The sequence below is a fragment of the Pseudonaja textilis genome, chromosome 1 (assembly GCF_049901715.1).
Source record: "Pseudonaja textilis isolate UNSWEBS1 chromosome 1, rPseTex1.2, whole genome shotgun sequence".
NCBI lineage: Eukaryota > Metazoa > Chordata > Lepidosauria > Squamata > Elapidae > Pseudonaja > Pseudonaja textilis.
Window position 1 is genome coordinate 83,127,835 of NC_141990.1, and position 15,177 is coordinate 83,143,011.

The window sequence follows — 15,177 nt, forward strand, 5'->3', positions numbered from 1 at the left end:
CTAGTGAATAGTATCCAGCATTTCCAGAATTGTCTGTTCAGACACAGGCCACACTCCTAATGACAGAAAAACTGTTGACTTTTTTTAGCCAATTAAATTTAATATACTATAATAAGTATGGAATTAAAAAAAAAAGATGAGAGAAGCGTTGGGTTTATGACTGAAGTAATTAGTTCAGAAATTTACATATAGAAATCCATGAGGAAGAATTTGGAAATAATGAGCAGAATATGATAAACTCATACTGTTTAATTGAAAAAGGTGTTAGTGTCCTAACAATTATGTAGGAGTAAGTCTGTCCATAACAACAAGAAGGGATGTTTTCTAGAAGAAAATCCTACTATCTAGATAGCTGCTATCTACTTTTGATTACTTGTCATTTTCAAAGAAAAACCTAATAATCCATACTTCTAAAAAGCAAAGTATACATTTTTATCAGCCCCTTACCTCCAGATGGTTGTCTACTTTTACGTGGAGATCGAGGTTCCCTCCGATAAGGATCATTAGAGCCATACAATTCAATAGTGCCAAGGTTTAAAAGCATGGTCTTTTGAATGTAATCAACCATTGCAATACCATTACAATTACCAAAAACTACTCTGGAAAAGAGTTATTGGAAAAAACATATTTCAGATGAATGTTTTCTACTTTCTATCTTAATTTTCCAATATGCACATTTAAAAGAGTAACTGAAAAATTACTTTAGTAATAGTAACATGGATTTATTTTAAGGATCTGAATATCAGCCTCTTCCCCAAGGTTTCCTGCTCTTCTTACATTCTGGTGCTCTTACTCTCTCATCAAAGATTTTAATTTTTGCAAATACTTCCCTTTAGCTAGAGCTCCAGAATACACAGTTTCATCATTATCAGTTTCTATTCTATTTTTTGACTAAAACGTAGCAACAGATCAAACAAATAAATATTTGATTACAGTCATAGATTTTTGACATCAATCTTTCATTATTTTATGAAAAAAATTATAAGTTCCACATTGGCTGTCTTAATTTATTAAACAGCAATGACTTTAAAAATACAAACAAAATATTAATACTATGCTATGCCATGGGAATATTTTGGCTGACATTTTCTAGAAATGTAGACAGCTTCACAAAATTAATTATGAACAGATACAACACCAATCAAATTGGGCAATATGAATAAATACTATTTATGATACCTAAAAGAATGACATTTCACCCCAAATAATTCCATGTGAATTGAGAGGCTTCTTACAGAATATTGAATAGATAGCAATGGACAAAGATGCAATTAACTGTAGGCATCTCTGCTAAAATGTAAGGATGTCTTTGAAGATTAGCCAGCAGCTAGGATTGCTTATCTAGCGATTTCTAACCCTATCTCTAGTACTTAAACAAGCATTTCCTTTTCCTCCTGTACTGTACATGTTCCCCTCATCTTATTATCATTCAGTTTTGTTCTCTTTCTTTCTCGTTCCCTTCCTAGTGCAGTTACACTTTCCTCTTCATCCTTACATCATTCATACTTCTTTAAATTTCTATTTTTAAACATTTGTTCTGAAAGGAAAATATATGTACATTGGCATGTATAAATGTGGGTTTAATTAATTTTACAAAGGTGTGCCTTATTTTTAAAGCAAATAATCTTTTCTCAAAAAAAAATGCCACATACACCTTACATCCATAATTATTTTTCCCACTAATTATACAGAATTGCAATAGGTTGTTATTGTAATTAAGGGGACTCTAGACTAAGACTATAGCACTACCGTAATATATACCAGTAGATTAACACAGCTACATATGATCTTAAAGTACCTGGATAAAAATTACTGAGTTCATTTAAAATTTGTGTGAGATAAAATATTGAATTCATTTTCTAATATAGTATCTGAGTGAGATAAAATGTAAAACCAGTTTACTTACAATCCATAGGCAGAGTTGATTGCAAGACTTGTTATTTGCTGAGGAGGTTCACCACTCACCCATACTAACTGGATAACTAGCTCGGTCTGGTATCCTGGAGACTGTTTAAGGGGAGAATTTTTAACTCTGCAACATAAATGAAAAATGCATTAATAAGTGCCTTAAGAAAGTCTTTTTCAAAAGACATATATTTCATTATTGGTTTTACATATTTCTGCAAGCTAGAGCAGCTGTAAATATTTACTGAGAAATCATTCATTGATTTGAAGATTCTATAAACATGCACAAGCAAATATTTAGAGCAAAGCTTATGACTGTAAACATTTAATTCATAAAAATGCTCTTTTTGAATTAATACAAGAATAGTATTAATTCAGTTTTTATTTCACCTCAATCTTACACTCTCAGATGTTATAATGAAACATTAAAAGAATTAAAACAAAAACTTTCACAAAGCTCAGAGTCACCTGGTTAGGTACTATGATCAATAATATCCAAAAACTGCCTAGAGGTCTAAAATGGCAAAGGCAATTGAATGCTGTCTCAGTCCAAATGAGAGCCTGAGCCCAGATTAAAGAACATCCATCTCAGTGACATTCCCCAGAAAATGAATATTCGAAATCAGACAATATTTATCTAAGACTATGGGATAGAGAATGTTCCGAGAATCATTGTCTTTAGCAAGGGTAGTGCTTATTGCTTTCTTCTTGGCAGCCAGGACCTGGCCCAAATGTAAGAGGGTGGTAACAGGCTCATGGATTCATATGGATGCTCCTTTAACCACCCCTCACAACAGACAGGATGGGGAGGGATCCAAGTTACATGTAACAATGGATAGTCTAGACAGCACTCTGTCCACTTCCTCAGAGCAAACAGTCCAAAAGGAATTCCAGAGAACAAGGCAAAATAATATCCCGGTTATTACTACAGACACTGCCTTTGGAGATGCAAGACTATGGTGAGTCTGAGCAATTTTGTGAACAAAGTATTGTGTAAATTGGTCACAGCATCCTGAAAGGAGAGGTCTCTATTGACCCTTTCCTCAGAAATCAATAGAATCCATTAGGTGACTGGGATGTGCCATTCAAATAATCTTGCCATCCTAAAGAGATGACTCTAACTGTAACTAAGTAACAATATGGTAGGGTATCAAATCCCTTTTAGTTCCAGGTGATATAGCATCAGTCCAAGGCAAATATGAAATCTCAGGTATGACCATCTACACGTCAGGCCATAGATGGAGGCCAAGAATTCCAATGTCTTGTCAGTCAGCCCCTAAAGCAGAGAAGATGAAGTCACACAGCATCAACAAGTGATAGTTCTATACCACTAGTCATTGTGTGTTCAGATTCTGACTCTGCCTATTTTTTAATGTTCTAACTAAAACAATACGTGACAAAATACACTGAAGTATTTCCATTGGCTTAAGCACTCAAGCAATGCCCATTATTTAGAGTACACTATTATACTTACTTTAAACATGGGACATTATCACGAAGTCCATCAGATGAGCTACTGCTAGTGGAGGGATGAGACTGGGGGATGATGGATTGAGGATTGGAACCTGTGCCTGGAGTAGGCAATGGTGGCATTTGCTCAGGATCAGGAGATTCTATATAATTTATTTCATACAACAGCCGTATTTCAAGCATCTGCAAATGAGAATGAAAAAGCACAAACTTGGTAACGAGAATTTAAAATTAGTGACCCATTCTCTTAAAGGAAAATAACTGATCTTGGCAATATCCTGAGTTTGAAATGCATTCATCAAACTATTACAAAAACAAAGCAGGTATTTTATGAAGATGTCATCCATGGTTCTAACTTCCATAAAGACAGACATTAAAGAATGCTACTTTTAAATTTGAGTACTAGAGAGCTACATACAGGGCAAATGCTTCTAGGTGATGTCATTAAATATTAACACCAGTACTTTGAGCTGCTACTAAAAGCTTACAAGAAGCCAGAATAGATGAGTCTGAAATAACAGGACATTTTGGCTCATCTTTGTCAATTAAGCTAATTCCAGCACTCCATATCACTGGAACTCCTATATCATGTTTCCAAGCTTGAGGCAGTAATCAAATATTACCGTTAGACAGCCAGAACTAGCTCAGCATCCTACTCTGGTTAAAGAATCATTGTCTTTTTACTCTTGTCATTCAACACCTAAGAGACTCCATAGCATTTCCATCTAGAATAAATGACAGCCAGATTTTTACACTCTATCTTCTTATACTGAGATCCCATTGTAGTCTCCATCAAGCCAATAAACCTAATCAGTCAATAGTAGAATAAACCATTTTCCTAAACATGATAAAAATGAACTGACAAAAAACTATAACATTTCTCAATTGAAAGCAGCTACAGGTTTTAACAATAACTGGGACAAGAATTTGCATCGCTTAGACAATGTTGTCATAAAGTGCAATTTCATGCAACCATGTCACTTAGTGACAGCAATCCTGGCAGTCTCTGTTGCCGTCATTAAGCGAGGATTGCAGTTCATTTACGTAGGACCTCACTGTGACTTTCAGCAAGCAAAGTCAATGAGGAAGCTGGCAGGAAGTTGCAAATCCAAGGGGGCTCACAAGCAAGCTGGCTGGTGGGTAAGTGGCTGCTGTGATACAAGTGCAGCCAGACAGTGGGTGAGTACTCCAGAGTGTGTGGAAGAGTGCACACATGCCTGCTACAGCCTGGCATAAGCACGTCTGAAAGTGGGGTGAGTGAAGGAAGGTGGGTGGATGGATGCTGTATCCTGGAATGAGTTCGGTCATCTGTGCAGAGGATGGGATGTATGGGAAAGTAGCAGGAGTGGGAATGACTTAAGGAGCTATTTGCATCCTTTCCTACTGACATTCCCATTGACTCTGATTGTAGTAAACTAGAGGGAAGGTCACAAATTACAATCATGTGACTGTGGGATGCTGCAACCATCATAGGTATGAGCTAGTTGCCAAGTGGCCAGTTCATGATCACATGACCATGGCAATGCTGGGACAGCCAGAACTTTACAGACAGATTGTAAGTACCATTTGTTTGGCGCCATCCTAATTTTGAACAGTTGCTGAATGAGTGACTGTTAGCCAAGAACTATCTGTACAAGAACTTCCTGTCCTACAGGTACATAGAGATGGCAGAGAGCACAAGAGGGAAAATGGATAGGGCCTAATGATTTCCTGTGACTTGAGCTGTAATCAGAAATAAACATTTCATAGGCATGATTTAATTGCTAAATTTATCAAATTTGGTTCAATTGTATTTTTATTTGTACTGAATAAGGCCACTTATTTCCCAATCCCAGGGAAGTAACTACAAACATGATTATCTCTTTAATCAACTTCAATCTGAAGAAATGATGAAACAAAAAATTATGCAAGTTGGCATTGTTGCTGTATTTTCACCATTAAAATATAGGAATCTTGATAACAATAGATATGAATGTTAAGTGAATGCCACTTAAGTAGAAATGAACTTAAGTGAATGCCATTACCGGAATAACTTCTGTTGTTATTTCTTGTTTGCTGAATCTGTAAACAATGACATGTGCAGAAACTCCTGCTATGCACAGCATCCTGCTCTCTGGACACCATGAGATGATCTGAATGGCATATGGATCTTCATCTACTATGTCAGTGCTTGGCCTATCTTCTTTATTTCGAGTTTTTTCAAATACTTTAGCTGTTTTTAATTTGTATAGTACTTGCAAAGTTACTAGGAATAAATTAAGAAATAAACTTGGTTATATATTTAAATGAAATCATTTTGAGGAGACTATTTTTCCATTTAGAAATAGGACTATTATTCAAGGAATGCAATTCTGAAAACAGAGAATAGGAATATCATTCAAACAATGCAATTCTGAAATAGAGGTTATATTGCAGGCTGTTTAAGTTTCATCAATATCGGTTGATATTTCAACTGCGATTGAAATATCAATGCACAGAAAGAGCTATGTCTGAGGTGCATTTATTGTGAGAAAGATATTGCACCTTACAATTTCTAGTCTGAGTCTCAAATAGACCTTTTAAGAAAAATAAAGGATTTTCAATGACATGAGTACTTAATTTTATATATTAAAATTGCTAATTATGATATGGCTCTAAGATAGAATGCATCATCAAAAAGTTTTAAGTCCTATTCAACAAAGACAATTTTTTCACAACTAATTTAAAGTACATTCATTTCAAATGGATCCAAGCAAGACTGATATTAATATTTAATATTCAAACAAATAAAAAAAGAAACAAGTAATGTCACTACTATGCTATTCATGTTATGCTGCTCTTAGCGTTTACATGTTAAATGGCTTTTTGGGTGTGTGGGGAAGCAAGAACCTTATTGAAAGTGGCAAATCACTCACTTGCAGAAGCATCCCAAAACTTGACCGATCCATCTGCATGTCTATTAAAATATGAAATGTTTTAAAAAGTATTTTTAGAAATTGAAGAGTAGTGAGATTTATTTAGTTATGCTGAATTTACGTAACAACTGTATAGCTTTAGATAGTTATTGGCTTCTTAGCATTGACATGTTAATAGCTCAACAACATAATAAGCAAATTATTGTGCTTAGAGTCTTAGATGCAATATTACAAGTGTCTCTGTAATCTGAAGAGAAATTAGAATTGCCTTCTTTTCTTCCAACCTAAGTCTGGAGAATTTTTTTTTATCCCATGGAATATAGTTTTTGAATGTTGAGATTTAACTTCCTTAAAAAGCAAAAAGAATCCCCTCTTTTTATACCATCTTAGAATCTAGAAGGATTAGTTGTCTTTGGTCTCATTAATCGTTTTACAGTTTGTAGCCTTTTTGTTCTGTAGAGTAGGGCAAACCAAGGCTACGATCTTAATACTTACAGAGAATAAGCTCTAATGAATTCAAACAAGGTTATTTTTAAATTACACAAGAAGTCAATCCTATCTGTATTTGTTCTCAATTCTATGTTTTTTTAATACACTAGAATGATCAATGGAATCTATTAAAAGAAATAAACATAACATATATATTATGAACAGGATTTTCAATATATGTTCTATTTGGCATCTACTATTTTATTACTTACCCAGTAATGATAATCTCTGGATAACTCTGTGTGACCAAACCCCAATTTCCACCATTGATAGGCCATTCCTATTAAAAAATAATTAATTAAATCATAACAACAATTGCCCACCAATATATAAAGAACAGAATATGATATTAACACTTATTTTTTACCTTTTTACTATAGCCTTGACGTTTTTGTCGTGCACCCACTGAATAAAGTGCTGGAATAAGATCTACAGGGCAATCGGCAAAATATTCGCAACAAGTGACTGGAGATTCATGTATATTCAAGGGATATGGATTCTCAAATATAGGATACCTTTAGTGAGGTGTTGAAAAGACAAGGATTGTTATTTTTTACATATTAAATTTGATACTATTCAAATTGTTTTTCTATGATAAAAATATTAAAAGAGAAAAAGAAATGAATTCAACAGAAGAAATATAGCACTTGAAGAACACTTGAAGCATAATCACTACATCATTACTAGTATATATATTGATTTAGAGTAGTTTGATTCATGTGTGTGTTCATTCACTGGTGCATGTGTAATCATGTATATTGTACCTTGTGCCAAAGATTTGGTATTTATAAGAAAATACGTGTATGAAAAATGGGAGTACAAGAGATCTATTAAAAGTACATCACAGAAAGGTAATACAAGATTTTATTATGGAAAATTTCAGTTAATGAAATACATTAAAAATGTAAGCTTAGTGACTTCTAAGAAGGTTCAACAAAGAGAAAGATCCTCAAGACTGTTCTTGAACTCTGCAGTAATACTTTTCATGTGTGTGAATAAATGCAAATTTTAAGTTCAGAAAGTGATATTTAGATAAAATTAGAATGTCCATAGCATGTCATGTACAATTACTATAGAAATAAGTTCACTAAATTTAATGATGGAAAAACTTCAATAAAATATTTTTCTTCAAAGGAGTCCAGTAAACCTAGTTTATAAAAAATTGACCACTATAGGTTCCGGTTTTGCAAGGCTTCGGCGGCGGCAGGAATCTGCGATCGTGCATGGTTCCTGCTGCACTTGCTGTCGAAGTTCCTCCGATCCAGTTGGTTCTGGAGGATATGGTTGCCCCACAGAGGCAACCGAAGAGAGAGGAGATCTGGACAGGGATTTGGGGGTATCGCAAACCCCCTCCCCAGCTGGCAAAACTCCTTTTTCCCAAGGCGGTGGAGCGGCGGTCAGCAATGGCCACCACAAAGAAGCCTGCAACCAGGTAAGATTTGTGCAGGAGGAAGCTGGAGAAAGGGAAAGGTTTTTTTTGGCTGAACCGGGACAACAAGGAACTCTTAAATACCCTGGAAATTAAACCGCTTGAAGGATACATTGTTTCCCAAAGAAGGCTGTAAAAGCGGCGGAAGAAAAGTTAAAGGGAAAGTTTTTTTCTCTCACTCTCCCTCACCACAGAAATAGCAGAGGGAATCTGGAAAACCTGCTTGGGCACACAAACCTGAAACTTAAAGCCAAGGAGGTAAAAGATTTTTGAATATTGGAATTAAAAACTTAAAAATTTCTTAATCTTGTTTTTTTGCTGTAAGTGGGAAGGAAGAGGTAAAGAACTTATTAAGATTGTATTGAAGGAGACTGCTTGGACTTTATAAGACTAGAAATAAATGGTGATAAAACTTCTAGAAAATTATTCTGGATCTGTGTAATTGAATTCTACCCCAGAAAGAAAAAATATAAAAAGAAGAAAGTGCTAAACGAAACAATCTGTTCTGATTTGGATTTGCTTTGTGACTTTGGGATTCTTGGGAACTACTTCTTGAAAGATCAAAAACATCTGGGTTGTTTTTTCTTTTTTTAAAAATGGCATTATCGGTTGAAGAACTACAAATGGAATTTCAAAAGCTGAAAGAAGAACATGAAGGCAAGGGCTCTTCTGGATCTATTTTCCACTTTTTAGAAATGGCAATTTCCACCTATCAAGAAATACAACAACAGGATGAAGAAGAAGGTTGGGAAGAAGCCATTTTTAATGGACAAATAATCTTAGTGGAAGAAGAAAACAGAAGAGGGGTGAAAGAGAATGGAGAATTCAGAACTTAAAAAAGCAACCAAGAAAGGGAAAAATAAGAAAAATCGAGATAATGTCAGAAAGCAACAGAAAAGAGAAATACAACAAAGAGGGAAGATTAAGAGAGTGGAGTTTGAGAGATGGGGGGCAAAAAGGCTAGAATTGATAAGAAAGGAAGGGGAAAAGGAAAGAGAAGTCATAAAAGTTTGAAACAAGATGTTAAAAAAAAGTTTTTTTCAGAGATAAAGGGTAAAATATAACTTAAAAAATGATTCTGCGAAAGTACATAAGACTGTATTGTAGATATTAGTATTTGAAACTGAGTTAGAAAATTGAAATATTACATGAGTTAAAAATGCAATAAAGGGAATTTATAAAAATGTTTAAGACTTAACAATAGAGTTGAACTTCCTAAGAAATATTGTTTTTACTATATTATAAACTTCAATACTCTTTTTCTTGTTTGATTATTTCAAAATGTAGTATTTAGAATGTACTAAGCAGAATCATCATGGAAAGTATGTATTATTCTAAGTGTTTAATTTAGCGGAAAGATAAAAAGTTGTCATACTTCAACCAGTAATCACAGGAGAGATATTGTATTAGAAAGAAAAGATAAATAGATAATTGAAAGTGAACGGACAAAAGATGCAAGTAACATGATCTAAACTGAGGTGAAATAAATAAAATTGAATTAAGAGAGTGAATAGAAGAGAGAAAATATATAGAAAATATAGAATGTTAAATAAGATATGAAATGGTATATTTGTGAGCATGAATTTGATTTATGTCTGTACAAAAAGATGTAACCCGGGGTAAGCCGCTTTCCAAAAAGAAGTTTTATGCATTTATGTTTTGTGTTATGTCTGTCTATGTTTGAATTGAAACCCTAAAAGAACGTTGGAAGAGAATAATGAAATTGTAAATAAGGCAGATGGATACGATGAATATATATAATTCAAGGTAAAGGAAATATAATTGAATAGAAGGAAAGGGAGGAATAAAGAGAAGTTGGGAAAAAATATGAAGTTGAACAGGAAATATGATAATTTGGAATTTTGTTTTTAAATAAGATGCCTTATTTGTTTTTCCAGAAAAGATCTCTTATGTTCTTATATTCTATGTTTTGTTTGTTTGTGTATTGATTTCAAAAATTAATAAAATTTGTTTAAAAAACAATAATTGACCACTATAGAAACAGTATATTGTTAAACATGAATAGGAATATAAGCAAAGAATAGGTATTTATATCTTACTCAGTTTTATATCTTACCCATTTTGTGCAAGGTCAATAACTACTAAATCTTTTTCTAGAAGAACAACCACAGCATATGGCTCTTGGAAATCTAAAAAAGATACAAATATTCAAAGAAGGTCAATTAATAATTCATATTTGGTAAATATTTAGCCAGTTGATTTCACACACAGACTATAATAAGACCAGTAAAGCATTGACATACAAGAGATTATTTCAATTTTAATATTGTGAATAAAAATCAGAAAATATGAGAATAATTCATGTTTATTATTTTACTTGCATGTGTATTTTGTATCTATTTTGCCAAAACTTTATTACTACACAGTTTAACATTTAAGAACAATTGAAACTAGTCAAAATGAGCACAAATAACCATTAATAGCCATATATAACCAGCCATATATACAACTAACAAAACCAAGAAAAAATGAACTCCTCAAATCCTCAAAGAAAACTGATAGCTTTGCTGATCCTTGGCAGAAAGGATTAAAAGCTTTCACTGATAAGGAAAATCAGAAGAATGTAAGTCACAATATTCTTATAAGAATATAAAAAAAATGCAAGTGACAATATAACTTGCATTCTTCTCTTGGCCAACTGCCAGGTCCCTCTGCTTGTCTGCCTGATAATCATATGGACCAAAAGAAGTAACTCTGATAGAAAATTGCAAGCAGCATCGAAGCTTTGCAGAGTGAGCAAATTGGTGCAACTAAGAAATTTCCCATAAAGTTCACAGGAAAATTCTGGATATTCCAATTTTTTTCATTCCAGTACACCTCTCTCTAGTTTTCCTTGGATCCATTCTAAAATTAACCAGATTCTTCTATTTTTAATTTTAAGAATCTGGATCATATTTTCCAAGCCACTCAATTTAGACATTCCAAATATCTCTACCATTTTTCTGTAAGGCTTTCTTAGCAATTTCCCAAACACATTGCACCATTCCAATTACATGCCAATCAATGGAAGAATTAGAAATAACAGATGTGACTCACTTTAGATCTGAAGGTCACAAAGTGCTTCTCAGGAGCCATGGGTACACACACTGTTCCTAGGCCTGGTTTAAGAAGCTGCAATGTTTTCTGATTTAGATGGTAATTGTGCAATCTCAGGAAAGCACATTGTTAATCTGCAGCAATGTGCACCATATCCACTCTTCAAATACAGTATCTCCCTTCTCTCTCCCTCCGCCTTCTTTTTCTAGAACTTCAGTAAGATTGTATTCAAGCTCAAAAGTGGTGAAATTACCATCTCATTTACAAATAGAAAATTAGAGACAGCTATTTTTATGAGTGAAATCAGAAGAGAATGGAAAATGGAAAAATACTCAGATCAGCTTCAGAGCATAAGAAAGGTTGTTCCTCACCATTAAGTTTGATGCTGCCCAATGTGCTATTTGGTTTAGAATTACAGAGATCCTTATTCTTGAAAAAAGGAAACTACTTGCTCTCAACTCCAAATCCCAAAAGTGAGATTAGAAAAAGATCATGAAAAATATGGTTTTATTTATAGGATCTATATAGGATCTATATATCCATCTTATATACCATAACCATAAGTGGTCTATAAACAATAATAAAAATAGCAGGACAAGAAACCATTAAAAAGAGCATAAACTTCTAGTCACTATTTTGTCATGCACCTAAAACATTCTTTTACTTTTTTAATTTATTCATTTACTATTTTTTAAAATTGATATAAGGACTTTCCTTCTGTTACATGGATTTCTTCCACCATTTTAATTGCAATAATCAGAGTTAGAAATTGACTCACTTTGTAAATAACTTGGAAATTAGGACTAGTCAAACCGTTGCAAACAATTAAAATTCATATATGACTTTTTCCGATACACTTTATCTATTTTCAACCTTATCACCATGGCAATAGATCAGGGGTGTCAAACTCGATTTCACTGAGGGCTGCATCACGGCTGTGGTTGACCTCGGGGGCCAGGTGGGCATGGCTGACTGGGTGGGTGTGACTGACTGGGTGGATGTGACCACCAGTCTACACGCATTGGGTAAACTGGGCTGAAGTGATACGGACCAGCCCCTTACTTTTTCCAGGACGGCCCTGCGGGCCCGATCCTACCACATCGCAGGCTGCATCCAGCCTGCAGGCCTTGTGTTTGACACCCCGAAGTAGATTATTCTACAGTAGAGTGATCAGTGAAGATATTTTGGGTAAATATTTGTACAATTTCATGGCCTATAAGGTTGTAAATCTGATGTTGTAAGCCGCCCAGAGTTATGTTCTAAGCTGCCCAGAGTCACCTTGCTGTAAAATGAGTGGCTAACAAATTTAATAAATAAACAAAAATAAATCTGAACTGAATATGCTACTTTACATATCTACTTGTTTTCAAAAATGTTGGAAATTTCAGAATTGCAAGCTAACATGATTGGAATGTGATAGTTCTAGAGTTTAGTTCCAACATTTCTGCTGGATGTTGAGTGGAGAATGCTGTTAATAAAGAATGTAATGAAGGAATTCTGGAATTATAGAACAAAGGAAAAGAAAAATAAAGAACCCACCATTAGGGTATGGAGTTTCACACAGAGTTAGAAAATCTACAATCGAGTAATCCATTTCTAGAACAGCAGTGCTTTTTCCATGCATAACAGTTAAACAGGGTCTTCTTCCAACAGTGTCATATGATAAGCCACCTGACAAAATGATAAAGGGCTCTCTGAAAATCAAGACAAATAAATAGTTAAGGCAATGAAAGATAACATTAAAAAACATGGAACGCTGTTGGATTTAGTAGAATAATATATTAAGAACTCTGTGAGCTATGCCTGCTTGTTATACAACATTATAAGGCTTGCAATATGGATTGGACTGGACATATTAAAGCAAAAACAATAAAACATTGAAAAAAATTGTCAATGCACTGAGTTATGAAGAATTAATGGGTGCTTTTTAAAAGACATCTCTTTCAAGCTATAATTTGAGCACTCGAAGAATGTTATATATTTATGTATTCATTTAAAAGTCTTATGTAACATAACTCTGGGTAACTCACAAGCAATAATATAACAATAAAAGCAATAGTAATAAAAACAAAAACAAAAGGAAAACCTAGTGCCCAAACATAGCATATTCCACCAAATTCACATAAACTGTAGGGATTCCCTGGGCTTCATATCTCGGTCAAGGATTGAGCAGAGTCACTCCTGTATCAAAGAGAGACTCCACATAAAATGTACTAAACATTCGATTCATGAAATGGAATTTGCTCTTTTTCTGTAATTCCCATGCATAAATAAATTTGGGGACATCACATTTGGGGACATAATATAAAGTTTCATGAAATCTTTCGAGAGATGTAACAATTCTGATGGTGATATATTTACAGATATTTGTATATGTTTAAGTATATAGATTTTTATATTTTTTACTGTATAAAACTGAAGAACTCATGAATACATAGTTATTTTTGCATTCTTATTAAATATTTTTATACCTGTTTGACATATCTTAATTTGCAAAATGTAGACCGGATTCAGAGAGAACAAAAGAAAAGAGTCAGGCTTCGATTCAGGGAACATTTTAGATGCTGTAAGGGAGATCTAACAGAACTGTTTGCCTTTCCTCTGAGGCGTCCTAGATTTGGAAGGACAGAGGATTGTTTCACACAGTATGGGAAAAGTCATAATATATAGAAAAAAATAAGGAATTCAGTGAAATTGCTTGCTTTCTCTCTTCTGATGGGATATCCCATCAAAGGTACTCTGTCCAGGGCATCTGGTTCAAACACTACATCTTTAGACACAGTAAATATCCAATTCATCATTAAATAACTGTAGCCCAATTCTTACCCAACTCTAGTTGTTTTGTATTCAACTTTAAGAATAGGTTTACATGGTTCTGGCTTCTTTCCATCTTTGACCTGCTTCCCTAAAACAAAATATTGCCTTATTTTTATTTAACATTGATTTGAAAGTTATCAAAATCTTAGAAATTATATTACGATCTGAACAGTATATCCATGAGCAGTATGTTCCATGTTAGAAAATGATGTTTCAAGATTCATTATTAATATAGCTTAATGCTCATGCAAAAGACTTACTGAGAACAACCATCCCTATTCTCAACTTCTCAGGGTAACTCCTTATTGTTAGAGTGGATGGGAAATTGAAATTAGATGAGAAGCGGTGGCTAGGTGTTCCTAAAACTTCAATGGAGCATCACTGCTAGTGAATACAGATACTCCTTGATTTACAGCCATAATGGAGTCTGCCCATTACGGTTGTAATGTTAATTGAATCGCTTTAAACAAATGAACCCTATCCTTCTTACTCCCAATGCATTAGTTAATCAAATGCACAGATTGTTAAGCGCACATGAGATACTTCGGGGGCAGGAAAAGACCACCTGCCTCTGGCCAACTAAGGCCTCCTTGCACCCACTGAGATATCTCATGCTCCCCTTCCCACCCATTAGGGTCCACATAGCTGCTTCAGTCTTCTCTGCATGTATTTTTTGAAGATTGGCAAAGTTCAGGGCTACATGGCAGAAAAACAGCCGTCTTCTCAGATGCAGGTGAAGGTGTTTTCTTTAGATCATATGTTCTTCCGTTCTGCTTTGCAAAAGCTTTTGGCCTGAAGAATAGAAGCCTGCAGGGGCAAAGGGAATGGAAACTCATGCCCCTGCAGGCCTCCATTCTCTGCCCCAAAAGCTTTTGCAAAGGGGGATGGAAGCTTTTGGGGACACGATCTTGTGCCCCTGCAGGCCTCTGTTCTGCATGCCAAAAGCCTTTTGAGAAGGGGATGGAAATCTTTGGGGGGGGGGGGCACAATCTCATGCTCCTGCAGGCCTCTGTCATCTGTGCTAAAAGCTTTTTACACAGGGGACAGAAGGATGGTTAAGAACACAGGACCTAACCAAAACAGCTTCACCAGCATCTGAGAAGATGGCTGTTTTTC

At 34.6% G+C, this 15,177-nt stretch overlaps 1 protein-coding gene across 7 annotated transcripts in view; it reads right to left on the reverse strand.

The window, feature by feature from the left end:
- STXBP5 (syntaxin binding protein 5) overlaps positions 1 to 15,177 on the reverse strand; it is a 109,110-nt gene that overhangs the window by 26,557 nt on the left and 67,376 nt on the right. For all 7 annotated transcript variants that reach the window (XM_026705634.2, XM_026705636.2, XM_026705635.2 and 4 more), the window contains 10 exons: positions 14,071 to 14,149; positions 12,784 to 12,938; positions 10,265 to 10,337; positions 7,126 to 7,273; positions 6,971 to 7,038; positions 6,270 to 6,310; positions 5,400 to 5,620; positions 3,380 to 3,558; positions 1,907 to 2,032; positions 448 to 599 (listed from right to left, as the gene is read on the reverse strand). In XM_026705634.2, the coding sequence (XP_026561419.1) occupies positions 448 to 599; positions 1,907 to 2,032; positions 3,380 to 3,558; positions 5,400 to 5,620; positions 6,270 to 6,310; positions 6,971 to 7,038; positions 7,126 to 7,273; positions 10,265 to 10,337; positions 12,784 to 12,938; positions 14,071 to 14,149 (1,242 nt within the window). The remainder of the gene's footprint in view (positions 1 to 447; positions 600 to 1,906; positions 2,033 to 3,379; positions 3,559 to 5,399; positions 5,621 to 6,269; positions 6,311 to 6,970; positions 7,039 to 7,125; positions 7,274 to 10,264; positions 10,338 to 12,783; positions 12,939 to 14,070; positions 14,150 to 15,177) is intronic.